The sequence below is a fragment of the Gavia stellata genome, chromosome 13, assembly GCF_030936135.1.
Source record: "Gavia stellata isolate bGavSte3 chromosome 13, bGavSte3.hap2, whole genome shotgun sequence".
In the NCBI taxonomy this organism is placed as follows: Eukaryota; Metazoa; Chordata; class Aves; order Gaviiformes; family Gaviidae; genus Gavia; species Gavia stellata.
Genome location: NC_082606.1, coordinates 5,103,341 through 5,115,423, shown reverse-complemented (window position 1 = coordinate 5,115,423; position 12,083 = coordinate 5,103,341). Strand labels below are relative to the sequence as shown.

Sequence of the window (12,083 nt, the reverse complement as noted above, 5' to 3'; positions counted from 1 at the left end):
CTAGGAAGTTAAATTAGAAGTTTTAATTTACAACCTTATTAGTACAACCTTATTAGCCATCCTTGTTACTGGCAACAAACTGTTCTGTAAGTAAAAATACAATGATCGGTTATTACACGATGGCTGGCTGTTAACCTTGGCTGGCTGATAGATGCCCACCAAGCTGCCCTCTCACTTCTGCTCCTCAGCAAGACAGGGGAGAAAATAAGATGAAAAGCTCATGGGTCAAGCTAAGGGCAGTGAGATCAGTTACCAACTACCACTACGGGCAAAACAGACTCAACTTGGGGAAGATTAATTTAATTTATTGCCAATGAAAAATAGAGTAGGACAGTGAGAAACAAAGACAAAATTAGAACACCTTCCCCCCAAACCACCCCTTCTTCCCAGGCTTGACTTCACTCTTCTACCTCCCCACCGCCCTGAGCGGAGCAGGGGGATCGGTAATGTGAGGGGGTTGTGGTCCCTTCGTAACACTTCATCTCTGCTACCCCGATCCATAATGGGTCCTTCCCATGGGCTGCAGTTCTTCAAGAACTGCTCCTCTGTGGATCCTCTTCCATGGGATACAGTCCTTCAGGAACAGACTGCTGCAGCGTGGGTCCCCCCCCCCCAGAACTGTGCTCCTGTATGGGCTCTGCATGAACTGCAGCTTCCTTGAAGGCATATCCACCTGCTCCGGCAGGGGCCCTCCCTGGGCTGCAGAGGAACAGCCTGCTTCCCCACCGTCTTCTGCCCCGGCTGCAGGGCAATCCCCGTTCCAGCGCCTGGAGCACCTCCTCCTTGTCCCCCTCCTTCACTGACCTTGGTGTCTGCGAAGTTGTTTCTCTCACATTTTTCCCACTTCTCTTTCACACAGCTGCTGTGCAGCGTTTTTTACCCTTTCTTAAACAGGTTATCAGAGAGGCACCAGCAGCGCGGCTCAGCTTTGGGCAGGGCGGGTCTGCTTTGGAGCTGGCTGAAACTGCTGCCGTCTGACATGGGGACCAGCTCCCCATTTCTTCTCACAGAAACCACCCCTGGAGCCCCCTCCCGCTACCAAAACCTTGCCACCTAAATCTGACACACAATTATTTATAAATGTTCCTGTAATACAAAACGTAACCATTGGTTTCTAAGTAGGTTTTTGTTTTATGGGGATTTCTGATACAAAACATTATACTTCCTCACAGCCCTGATTTGTATTCCAAGGGAGTTTTAACAAGAAAATATTTGTGGAAAGATCTTATATCCTAATTTCTAATTGATTCATTATCTTATGTGTTCATCAGCCATTGCATTATTTATAAGCAAAGACAGTTATAAGCACAACCAAAAACATATGCACACTTAAAACCAAGCTACAATTAAAATGCCTTCAAACACACAATTTCCACAGAAATTCAAAATGCTCATTAAGGGACTGCAAATTATGTGAAGATACTAATATTTCTGAAAATCTTTTGTTGCCAATTTTTTAATATGACAGGGTAGAGTCAACCTCTTCCCATCCACTCAGACTGCAAAACTGCATAATACAAAGCAAATGCAACGATTTCCTAAGTTAAGTTATACTTATCTGCAGTTTGAAATTTAGATAATTAAATTCCTATGACCGCATTCATGAAAAACACTACTACCAATAACTCATTTTTCAAGGAAAAAGGTATTCCCCCTCCTAATTCCAAACCAGATGGAATATTTCTTATTCTCAGCCTGCTCCTACCTTTAAATTGATTTATCTATCAAGTCCATAGAAATCTGAACCAAGCAGAAAATTATTTGATCACTTTATTTAAGCTAATTTACAGAGTTAAGAACGACCCAGCAATAATCAAAATACAGCAGAGTGGGTGAGGGCCTCAGCATTCAGTGGTTTCTTTTATTATGTTTTAAGGTATTTCGATATTGTAACAGAAATGACTCAAGATAATTACCTCTGAAGTCTCTCTTCTCATTATCCCCATTCGAATCTGCCTTTTTTGATTCTACTTCATCTTCCTCACCTTCCCCTTCTCCAAAGGAAGCCATAAGCATCACACCAGCTTGTGATAACAAGTTTTTCAGCTGACTGCATAATAAATCCAGCAAAGACTGGACCACCTTTGGGCTCAGTTTGTCAGCATAGGTTCTATACACACACAAAAAAGTAAAAGTAAGAGTATTTGAAAGCTGATCCAAGGAACAATGACATAAAGACACAACTATAAACTCAGTGCAAGTGACAACTGGGCCCAACAGAACACTAATTCTAATTCGTTCTATTGCAGCAAGTTACTTTTCCTCATCCTCCACCATATGCTTGGCAGATTATTCTTATTTGAACACTATTTTTAGGACACTTGAAAACTGTCCAATCTTTGCAATCAAAGGATACATTTCCAGTAATTCCTAGGGGAAAAAGAACAACTTAGTCAATTAAAAATAATCCTAGTGCAACTTCCAAAGACGGGGTGTTGTTTTTGTGGGTTTGGGGGTTTTATGGTGTGGGGTTATTTTTTTGGGGTTTTTTTTTACATAATGGATTTGGCAGGTAAATGCCATGTGTTGTGTGAACACTTAAAGATGCATGAACTGAATATCAAATAATAGTCTTGCTCCAAACAGAAAATACTTTCTCCACTGCTTTTTCCTTTACTGAGTTAAACTAAATACTTAAGTGTTGATAGGATTTTGGATGCTGTTTCCTGGTCTAGCAGAGGCCTGTATTCCTCATAAAATTACTTTATATTCTGAAAATAAGCACAGTGTACTACTCCAAAGAACTCCTACCACATTATCAGTGTCGCTTTTACACAAATGACTTTTACACAGCAACAGAAAGCCTCATCATATCAACTGAACAGATCTAGATACAAAGCCAAACTAGAAAAATGGGACATACTAGAATGCAGTGTTTACAGACCATGAAGTTCTAACTATTCTGGTCCAAACTCCTCACTTACAATTTAATAATATTTATCAGTCTTATGTACATCATTCTCATGAATAATGTGACTACTCTTTCCCCCCCCCTTCACTTATATGCTTCTGAACAACATTTACTGTCCTAAAGAAAGCTCAACGCAAAAGAAAAGTTATTTTTAAAGGCTGCTGAAAAGCTTGACAATTAAGTTTTCTGAAAGCAAGGGAGCATTCCATACTTACCCTGTGGTGATAGCGAGGATCTGAAGTAGTCTTGTACTAGCTACTTTCAATGCTGTGCTGAGCTGAGAAATCCCAGTTTTGGGCAGCAACTGCAGTGGTTGTCCTAACATGGTGTCTGTGCCACACAACTGTGACAGCACATTTAGCAGACCAGTGGAAATGGCCAAGGAGACATCAACAGGCTGATAATGTACACTTAGAGCAAAGACTGTTACCAACAGAAGACGCTGTTGTGCTTCTAAGATTAAAATAAAGTTGTTTTTAATCAATAAGCTGTTTAGAGTAAGACCACTAAGACAGAGAGTATCAGATTATTTTTTAAATAAAATTTAATGAATCAAATTATCAAGCAAAGACTTAGCCTTCTTTCTCAGACACTTCAAGGTAGTCTGTCTGATGTACCCTTTAACTCAATGCAACCTCTATGTCAAGGTTGTCCAAGGAAGAATATCATGTAGATCTAGTTTGTGATGTAGATGTTCTGAGGCTAAATATCAAACCAGAATCTTCTCTCTAGGGAAAGGATAACTGGGTGGAATACTTCATTTTCTACTTGTACTTCAAGTTGATTCTCAAGGAATTTCTTTCAGTTCCATTTTCATTGTAAGCAAAACAAAAAAACCCAATTCAGGTAAAAATGCTCATTAGGCTCTACCAACAAACTAAATTTCATAACTCTCTTCTGTACTGAAGCTCTCAGTGTGTGCATGTACAAAGGCAGAAAGAGGTGTAGAGTTCCAGCTATCCCTTAAGGATAGAAGCACACAGCAGTATCTGGGTATAGAAGGCCACGAGAAAAGACTTCCGAACAGGCAAGATGCCCTGTTCTTTGGTTTTGGGTTTAAAGAAAGTTCACTTGAATGAAGGAAAAAAGATTGGAGACTTTCCATCTCTTCAGAAAACTGCTCATCCCTGAAAACCTACAAATCACTTTCAAGTGCCAAACATGGGTGACTGCGGAGGATTGTGGTATGTGGAATAGAAAGGCTGACAAAACTTAGAAGTCTTAAAATAAAAAGGGCTAACACTTGAAGAAAATTAAGACAGAAAAAGGTTAAAAACCTTCTCTCTCTTAGGAAAAGAAGTCAGACAGATACTTCAGTGAATTCTGGTCACTAATATCAAAGTCTGCTTTGTTAAACACATAAGCTGTTATACTGTATATTAGAGGACATAATTTGCAAATCTGGTTTTCACTTACCTATGTGATGCTTATTAGCTTGCAGAGCTCTTTCTAACGTAGCAGATAATTGCTGGTAAATTTTGTGCACAGCCACCTGGATTTCAATTTGAATACTTCTCTTAGCTGCTCTGATACCATCCTGGGTCAAACAAATAAATACTGTAAGGACTGATATGTTTTTATCACCCAGTTATTGCAACAGAAGAAACTACTCAAGTACATACCTGGTAGTGATGCAATCTTACACTCTCTCCTTTGGCACCTGCATGTCCTACAGTGCCCAAACCAAAGCAGCCAGCAAGGAACTGTAGTCTAACAGAAGTAAGCAATGAAGATGACTGAAATCCTGGTACCTGACGATTTCCCATTAATGGCACGCTGCCTTTTTCCTCCATCCCTGATAGAAGCACTAAAATCTGATGTAGTGCTTCCAGACGAAGCTAAAAATAAAGGTAGGCAAAAGACATTTGTATTAAGTAAGTAGCAAGTATCCTAAGAAATTAGAACTAGAGCATCTTCAACTGTAAGTGAGAACGAATGAGGTAGCTGTTTTCTCATCTTTTTTTCTTTAAAAAAACTCCACGAAATGAGTATAATGTATGAAACATAAGAAAATGTGTTAAACTGAAACTTACCTCAGCTCTCAGCTGCTGCTGCTCCATTGCAATTATTGACGCTTGTGGACTGGTGGACATACTTTCCTCTGGTTCCTTAAATCCTGGCGAGTTTCCCACATCTCCACTTACAAAGCTGACAACATTTTCAATCAAAGTATGAACTCCAAGGGATCTTGAGAGATCAAAATCGGACTCAACAAATGAGTAAGAGGAAGTGTATAACCAATCTCTGCTGTGTTTTAGTCGAGCCCATGAGTCACTTAAAGGTTCCACTTGACTGTGTATTGCTCCTAAAGATATACATAATGAAGTCTCATAAGTTCCAATTCACCTGGTAACACATTTTGACAGTAGGTAAAGACTGAACTGCTACTATTCATACAGGTGGAAAATGGATATTCATCTTAATTATAACATGCATTAAGCAACTTAGAGCGAAACACTTGATTTAAATTTACAGCAATTTCCCTAAAGGAAAGGCTGTATTTCTCTTAATTATGTTAAGCAGTTTCGCAACACACTGCCAAGTGAGAAAACAAAAAGATAGAAGCCACTCAAACTGCTCAGCTTAAAGCTAGAACACTGAATAAAAATGCTTGCAGCTAAATGACAAAATAGTAAAGAAAAGAACTGCTACAACAGAAATTGTGCACTTTGGATATTTATTTTAAGGTCTAACCATAAAACAAGAGTGGTTTTTGGTTATAATCAAGCCACTATGTATGTCATAGCTTTGAAAAAGCACAATGTTATTTTGGATGAAATATTTACAGAATTCATGATTGCAGAAGGGAGCAGAAAATTTTTGTTTTAGACTAACAGAGAACATTTACTTTGTTATGATTCAAGATAAACAGATACACATATATTAAATACTCTCTACAGCATGTATTAGATCTATGTCTTTGTTATCTGGCAGTTTCACAATTCTATTTTCAAGTATTTCCTGTTAGATCGGCATGTCATTACACTACATGAAACTTCACCATCAGTAAGAAATGTACTTCTTCAAATGAGCATCACTCATCAATCTGCAGCACTAGAACTTATTTATCACCATATATTTGATCTCATTTCCAAAAGAGTTTTTTTAGAACTCTATCCCTGGCACAAATGAGTGCAATGCCACCGAAGTCATACCTTCATCAGCAGTTAGCTGATACACATCAGTTAAATATACCTATCAACACAGAAGTTGGTGTTTTATTATTTTTGTAAATGCTGTTAGCTGACATGGAGCTATGCAAGGTATTACAAGAGGGCAGACCCTGCTCAAAAGAACTTTCTATCTGTATAGATAGGCAATGTGTGGAGACCCATGTGGAAACCTAATGTAAGTTTAAATTAATTTTGAAATTCTAGTTTGAATTATCTTAAATAATCTACACAGAATTTTTAAATATTAAAGTCTCTTGTGTACAATGAACTAGAGGTATCATTTGGAGAATCACAACCCATTCACAGTACTTGTACAAATCTACATTAACACTTCAGTTGTTAAAATCTGTCTGCAGGGTATCTGCCTCAAACTTCATTAAACATAGCCATTTTCAGGAAAAAGTCACACAAATTCATAGCATTTCATCTGTTGAAAGCTTTCTTCCACCAGTGAGGCTGAGTTCCAGTGCTAACAGCTGGACATCAGTTTCAGGACCTCCTTCAAACACTGCCTACCTGCAGCAGCTCTGTAAGCAGCCGCTCATAGGAACAAGGAAAGACAGACACACCACTTTTTGAACTTAGGGCAACTCTTCTAGCAACCATTCCCACCATTCTTTCCCTAAGGTAAATGCAAAACGCTATTATTCTGTCAACCCATCTGCACCTGCAGGTCACAATTTGCATGTTCATGGAACTTACAAATTCAAATTACTGTGAAATTTTGCTTTTTCTTAGTAAATTAGGTAGTTAGTCTCCACTTAGTTGCCAAAAACCTTAATTCTCTATGAATTATGAAAACCTGTTCACATCCCATTTCCTTTTCTGTAAATAGTGTTCATGTGCATTTGCATGGTATTCCTTACACTTGCTACTAAACAGATTGCAATGGCTTCAGAAAGAACCATCACAGTACTTTGGTCATATTAGGTATTTGACAAAAATATACACACACAAATTTATTTTGGATAACGCAAAGATTAAGTTTAAACACTACTTTCAAAGTGTAATCTAATTTCCTAATTTCTGCTGGTTTATGTAACACAGCAATATGACCTGGTTTACAGAGAACAATCTATTTTTTCACATTTACTATGAAAGAATTTAAAGAAATCCTGTTACTCAATTTTACAATTCATACCCGGTGACAATATTTAAAACAAAAGTAAAGACAGATACTACCTTACCCTAATTTTAATATTCTTACTATACTTTTTTTAAAGCTCTCTATTAAAAACTAAGTTATATGCTGAAGTGGCAAGTGAGAAACAAAAGATAAACAGGACAGAGAAGAATAAAAGGGTGCTAAAATACTCAGTTTCATGTAGGAAGGAGTTTCCTAGAATACACATGGTGAACAGAGCCCAAGGGAGAGGATAAATGAAGCTTCAGATTTCCTACAGGAAGCACAGCTAGACCATTACCAAGTCCTCAAAACGTTGCCCACATAGCAACAAGTATTTCAAAAGCCTCTTTAAGCCCTGCAGTCTTTCAACAGCAGGAGAGCTTAAAGCATCCCAGAGTGACATTAGCTTTCTATTCCCTGCCTGTCCTACGCTACGCTACGCCACTACTAAGCACAGCACAGAATCAAAGGATTTGTAAAGAAATAAAAAGCAATTCCAATGTCTTAAATCATAAGCTTTAGGACATGTTTCAAGGATTAACAGAACATCAGAATAAAATTAAATTTTTGATAGTTAACAAATCTTGTAAGAAAAAAACCCCACCATATATTAATAAAAACCTAAACTATTTCATATTTGAAAAAAGATGAGGTCTTACCTAATCATTTTAGTATTAAGTGCAAGAATGTTTAAATGTAAGAACAATTTAAAATTGTTTCAAATTAGGAGAAAAGTCCAACAATTATGAGATACGGATTAAATGCAAAACGAGAGAAGTTATAACTAAAAGTATAGAGTTTAAAAACAAAGATGTCAGAAGTCAAAGTATTATACATCAGAATTAAAAACACAAATCTAAAACAAAGTAAATTTTTTTCCTTGAAGATGTTAAATATTAATAGAAGAATCAAGTGTGATTGTATATTAGAGCTTAGCTTGATTCTGTGTAATATCAATTACACAGAATTGATTGCAGCTTAGCACTTCCATAAGCCTCTACAATCACATGAATAGAGTTGCACATAAGAATAAACTTTAAGCTTACAGTAAAAAAAAAAAGTTTACTTGTCCTTATAAGCCAGCTTGTAATAATGAGTTTTCTAAATGAATGTGGCACAGCTGCAATACACACTTCATAAAACATAAAAGATGTAGGGAAGCTATAGAGACAAAAAAATAAACATGCCATCAGTTACTTGCTTGAAGCTCTTCTTTTTTCTGGGGCTCAACTGGCCAAAAAGGAGTAAATACACTACACCACACAAGAATCAGAAGACAAAAGCAGACATTTGAAACAGAAGGTAACATATTCATAAAATCTCTTCCTCATATTTTTCTGACTTAGACTTAAATGATCAGTCTCATCTCAATCAATATAACAATACATAGAGCAGCAAAGTTTGGGGAAAAAAATATTTACTCTTGTTTCGAAGTGGTATAGCCTAGTAACAGACTTTCTGAATTCTCTATCTTCTTTTCAGGGAAAAAAAATACATCCCCTTTAACACAGTTATATGCATACACCAAGACATGTTTACATCCCTTACTCAAACATGATCTTTCAATTTCAAAATGCAGAACTCATATTATAAGAGGTACACAAAATTATTTCAATTTAATTTGGATTTCATTTAAGTTGTTGCTTTTTTCAGAGTTGCCCAATTGTATTAGTAAAGTACTACAGAACACACAAGCACACCGAAATTCACTGAACTAAGATTTATGTGAAGTAAGAAAAGCCAAGACTGGAGGACTCTCGTCTGTCTGTAACTATGTTGATGATTGCACTGATAAATAGGCATTCTTTACTGTTAAGTATCTAATGCAGTGTACAGTAACCCACGGGTACTGTACAGGATAGGTACAACATTTTGAGGCATACTCTCTGGATCTTCAAAATTGAAAAAGATGAATCTAAGCAAGAAAAAAAACCCCAAAGGGCTTAGATATGAGGGGAAAATAATACTGTGTTCATCACCCCTTATGGCAAAAAGTATTGAAAAAGACTTTTTCTGCCAGAATGGAAGGAAAAGTTTACTAATTCAGAAATAACTAGATAATAGCAAGGAACAAGACACTCAAAGGATCCTCAGGCTGAAGCAGGAATACCGCAGTCATATTTCTGAACAGATATGATAAATGAAGGAAGAAGGCAATTAGATTAAAGATTGGACTGAGTGGCTAAGACATTAATTGAGTAAAAAGAGAATGCTTTCCTTCCATACTCATCTGCAAGACTACAGGAACAACTTATAGTATCAGTATTTTTGTTACTGCTAGTTTTCTATATTGCAATTTATGAATAGGAACAGCTTTTGTACCATAAAAATCAGACTATAACCAATAGTGAGATTCAATTATTAAGGAAATGTGATCTGAATTTTGAATAACAAGTTGCTGCATTCAATAAACAGAAGTTCTAAAATAAGCCAATCCACTCCAGAGGGAATTATTCTCTTGCTGTTACAAAAGAACGACTCACTGATACCCTATACACACTACATTATTTTGACAACTTTGCAAGGATCAAATACTCTGCATAGAGTATAGTTGAGTTCATATAAATGAACCCTACAAAACGTCAGCTGGAAACATCATGTGTGGCCAGGGTTCTGTAACAAGTAGTGTGGTTAAATTCTAGTACACTAGTTAAGAAGAGATGGGAGGAACCTCATGCCCATGTATTAAGGAAACTTTTTTAGTGAAAATTCCCTTTTATGTCTCCAAAACAGCAGTCTACAGGAAAAAAAACAATGGTGATAGAAGGAAATTTCTTCAGGAAAAAACCTTGCTTTCCAACTAGCGCTGGTTGTCAACTTCCTTCACACAGTTTACGGAGACACGCTTAAAAGAACAAATATTTTCAAGGAACTGCTGCAAACTGCAGTAAGATATTATTCTAAAAACCACATGTAAAAGGGAACATGATTGAATTTTTTGAATAATAAACTTCAACTGAAAGAAATGAGAAGTGGTTCCTATGGTTCTTCTGTAAGACTCCGCTTGTTCTTTTCCACCTAACACTGCCAACTGTATATTCAATCCAACAAAAATTTGAAAAGTTCAGCTCTAGGTCCCTTAGAGCAACAATGGTTACTGCTGTTTTGTAGAAATAGAGACAAGAAAAAACAGGAGGCTTTACTTTATGTTACTTGCAATTCAACTAGTGTTTCCCACATATGCTGCTGTTGTAATGCACGACTATCCTCTACACTCGAAATAGAGATCTTCTCTAGCATCTCTACAGCATACATGTTTCCTTCCTCTCCTTTTCCTCCTTTAGATTGATATAAAACCTTCCATATCTTCCACTCAAAAGCAGATCATATATGGAAGTCCTAGGAGCACGAGGTACAAATGTGAATATGGAAAGAACATATCAGAAAAACCTCTAATGAATAAAAATATGCTGCTTGTTTCTCACTAAAATGTCTAATGGTTGCTTCAGGGGAATCTGACTTTGGTGGCACTTAAAATTCCAGCTGGATAACACCTTGAGGAACAATGCTGTAGTAGGTCCTATCTTCTACAGCGGTATACTTGCCATAAACAGGAAACTAGGCTTTTTCTAATCCTTCAATTCTTAACAAATGTAGCAAATTCAAATGTAGATAGCTCATTCTGATGGAACTCCTTAATCTCTTTTGCCAGCCACTTGGGATGGAGCACAGCATAATGCGAATATGCTGCAAGAATTTAGATTTCTCCTTTTCTTAAAGCTGAGGTAACAGCGAACATAAATGTCCCCTTCATTAGTCACAGCATATCACAAGAATAAAGATGAAACTGAAGGGTTTTTACCAGTCAAAACATCCTTGATAGGCATTGCAGTATCTCTAGCACTTCAGTGTGCTGGCTATGTTACAAGGGGTGGACAATCCAAAATGGCTGCAAGTTACATCTTCACCAAACACTGGGGCATGCTTCAGTTCTAGAAGATAACTAGGATTCACAAAACCAGACATTTCATAAGAAATGGAAGACCCTTAATAGCACCGAGCTGAACAGCTTATCCACTTGCTCACACAGATCTTTGTAGAGCTTTTCCTGATCTTGATACAAGTATCAGGAATGTTTCCCTGTGAATGCACCCTGCATTCGCTGGATGAGTCTGGTATTGGGTATCAACCAAAACTGTCATATATATCATCCAGCACAAGTAGAAAAGTTTCATTATTGTATGCTGACTAACTTCCAGTTGCCACAGCCAGACAAAAAAAAAAAAATCTGTAAGTACCAAGGGACAGCAAAAGAAGTCCTCCAGTACCAGAATACAGGTATCGGTACATGCTGTCATAGCATTCAGTTTGCAAATGAGCTATTTGAGCTTTTTCAGATTCTGGATACATCAACTGCATTTATTCCTGTTTCTCCTCAGTGTTACACACCTGAAGCAGAACGTTCTTCTGTAATAAAAAGCTTCTATAGACTGGTTGGTTGACAAAGTCTATTCTTGCATTATTCCTTACTTCCTCGAGCCTGTGACCAAAACAACCTCATCAGTCTAACCAACAGTTCAGGAACCATAATCCGTAAGATATACTGTATCTCAGATGTAACCCAAGATGATTCCCTGAATTATTTTTAGGATATAGAGGAAAGTGAGTGCAGAGTTCTGTGTCAGATTAATGGCAAAGCTAAAAATGGTGGCTTCAAAGAATGCACTGCAGATCAGAGTGCTGACAGATCTTCTAACACTGAGAATGCCAACACACATCCTGCTGTCACAGTACGAATGGCTCTAGTAAATTTCTTTACTTGCTCAACTCATTCAATTGATTATCCACGTACAAGGAATTTCCACATCATTTACAAATTGAAGCGTAATGAGTGTTGCCACTGATAGCTTGCTTCACAACTCCAAAAGACTTT

The 12,083-nt window shown here is 37.3% G+C and overlaps 1 protein-coding gene across 1 annotated transcript in view; it reads right to left on the bottom strand.

Annotated features, from left to right (window-relative positions):
* HERC1 (HECT and RLD domain containing E3 ubiquitin protein ligase family member 1) overlaps positions 1-12,083 on the bottom strand; it is an 86,865-nt gene that overhangs the window by 44,465 nt on the left and 30,317 nt on the right. Inside the window, exons 25-29 of the mRNA XM_009816356.2 lie at positions 4,945-5,216; positions 4,534-4,749; positions 4,328-4,448; positions 3,127-3,364; positions 1,917-2,110 (exon numbers count right to left, since the gene is read on the bottom strand). Coding sequence (XP_009814658.2) covers positions 1,917-2,110; positions 3,127-3,364; positions 4,328-4,448; positions 4,534-4,749; positions 4,945-5,216 — 1,041 coding nt within the window. The remainder of the gene's footprint in view (positions 1-1,916; positions 2,111-3,126; positions 3,365-4,327; positions 4,449-4,533; positions 4,750-4,944; positions 5,217-12,083) is intronic.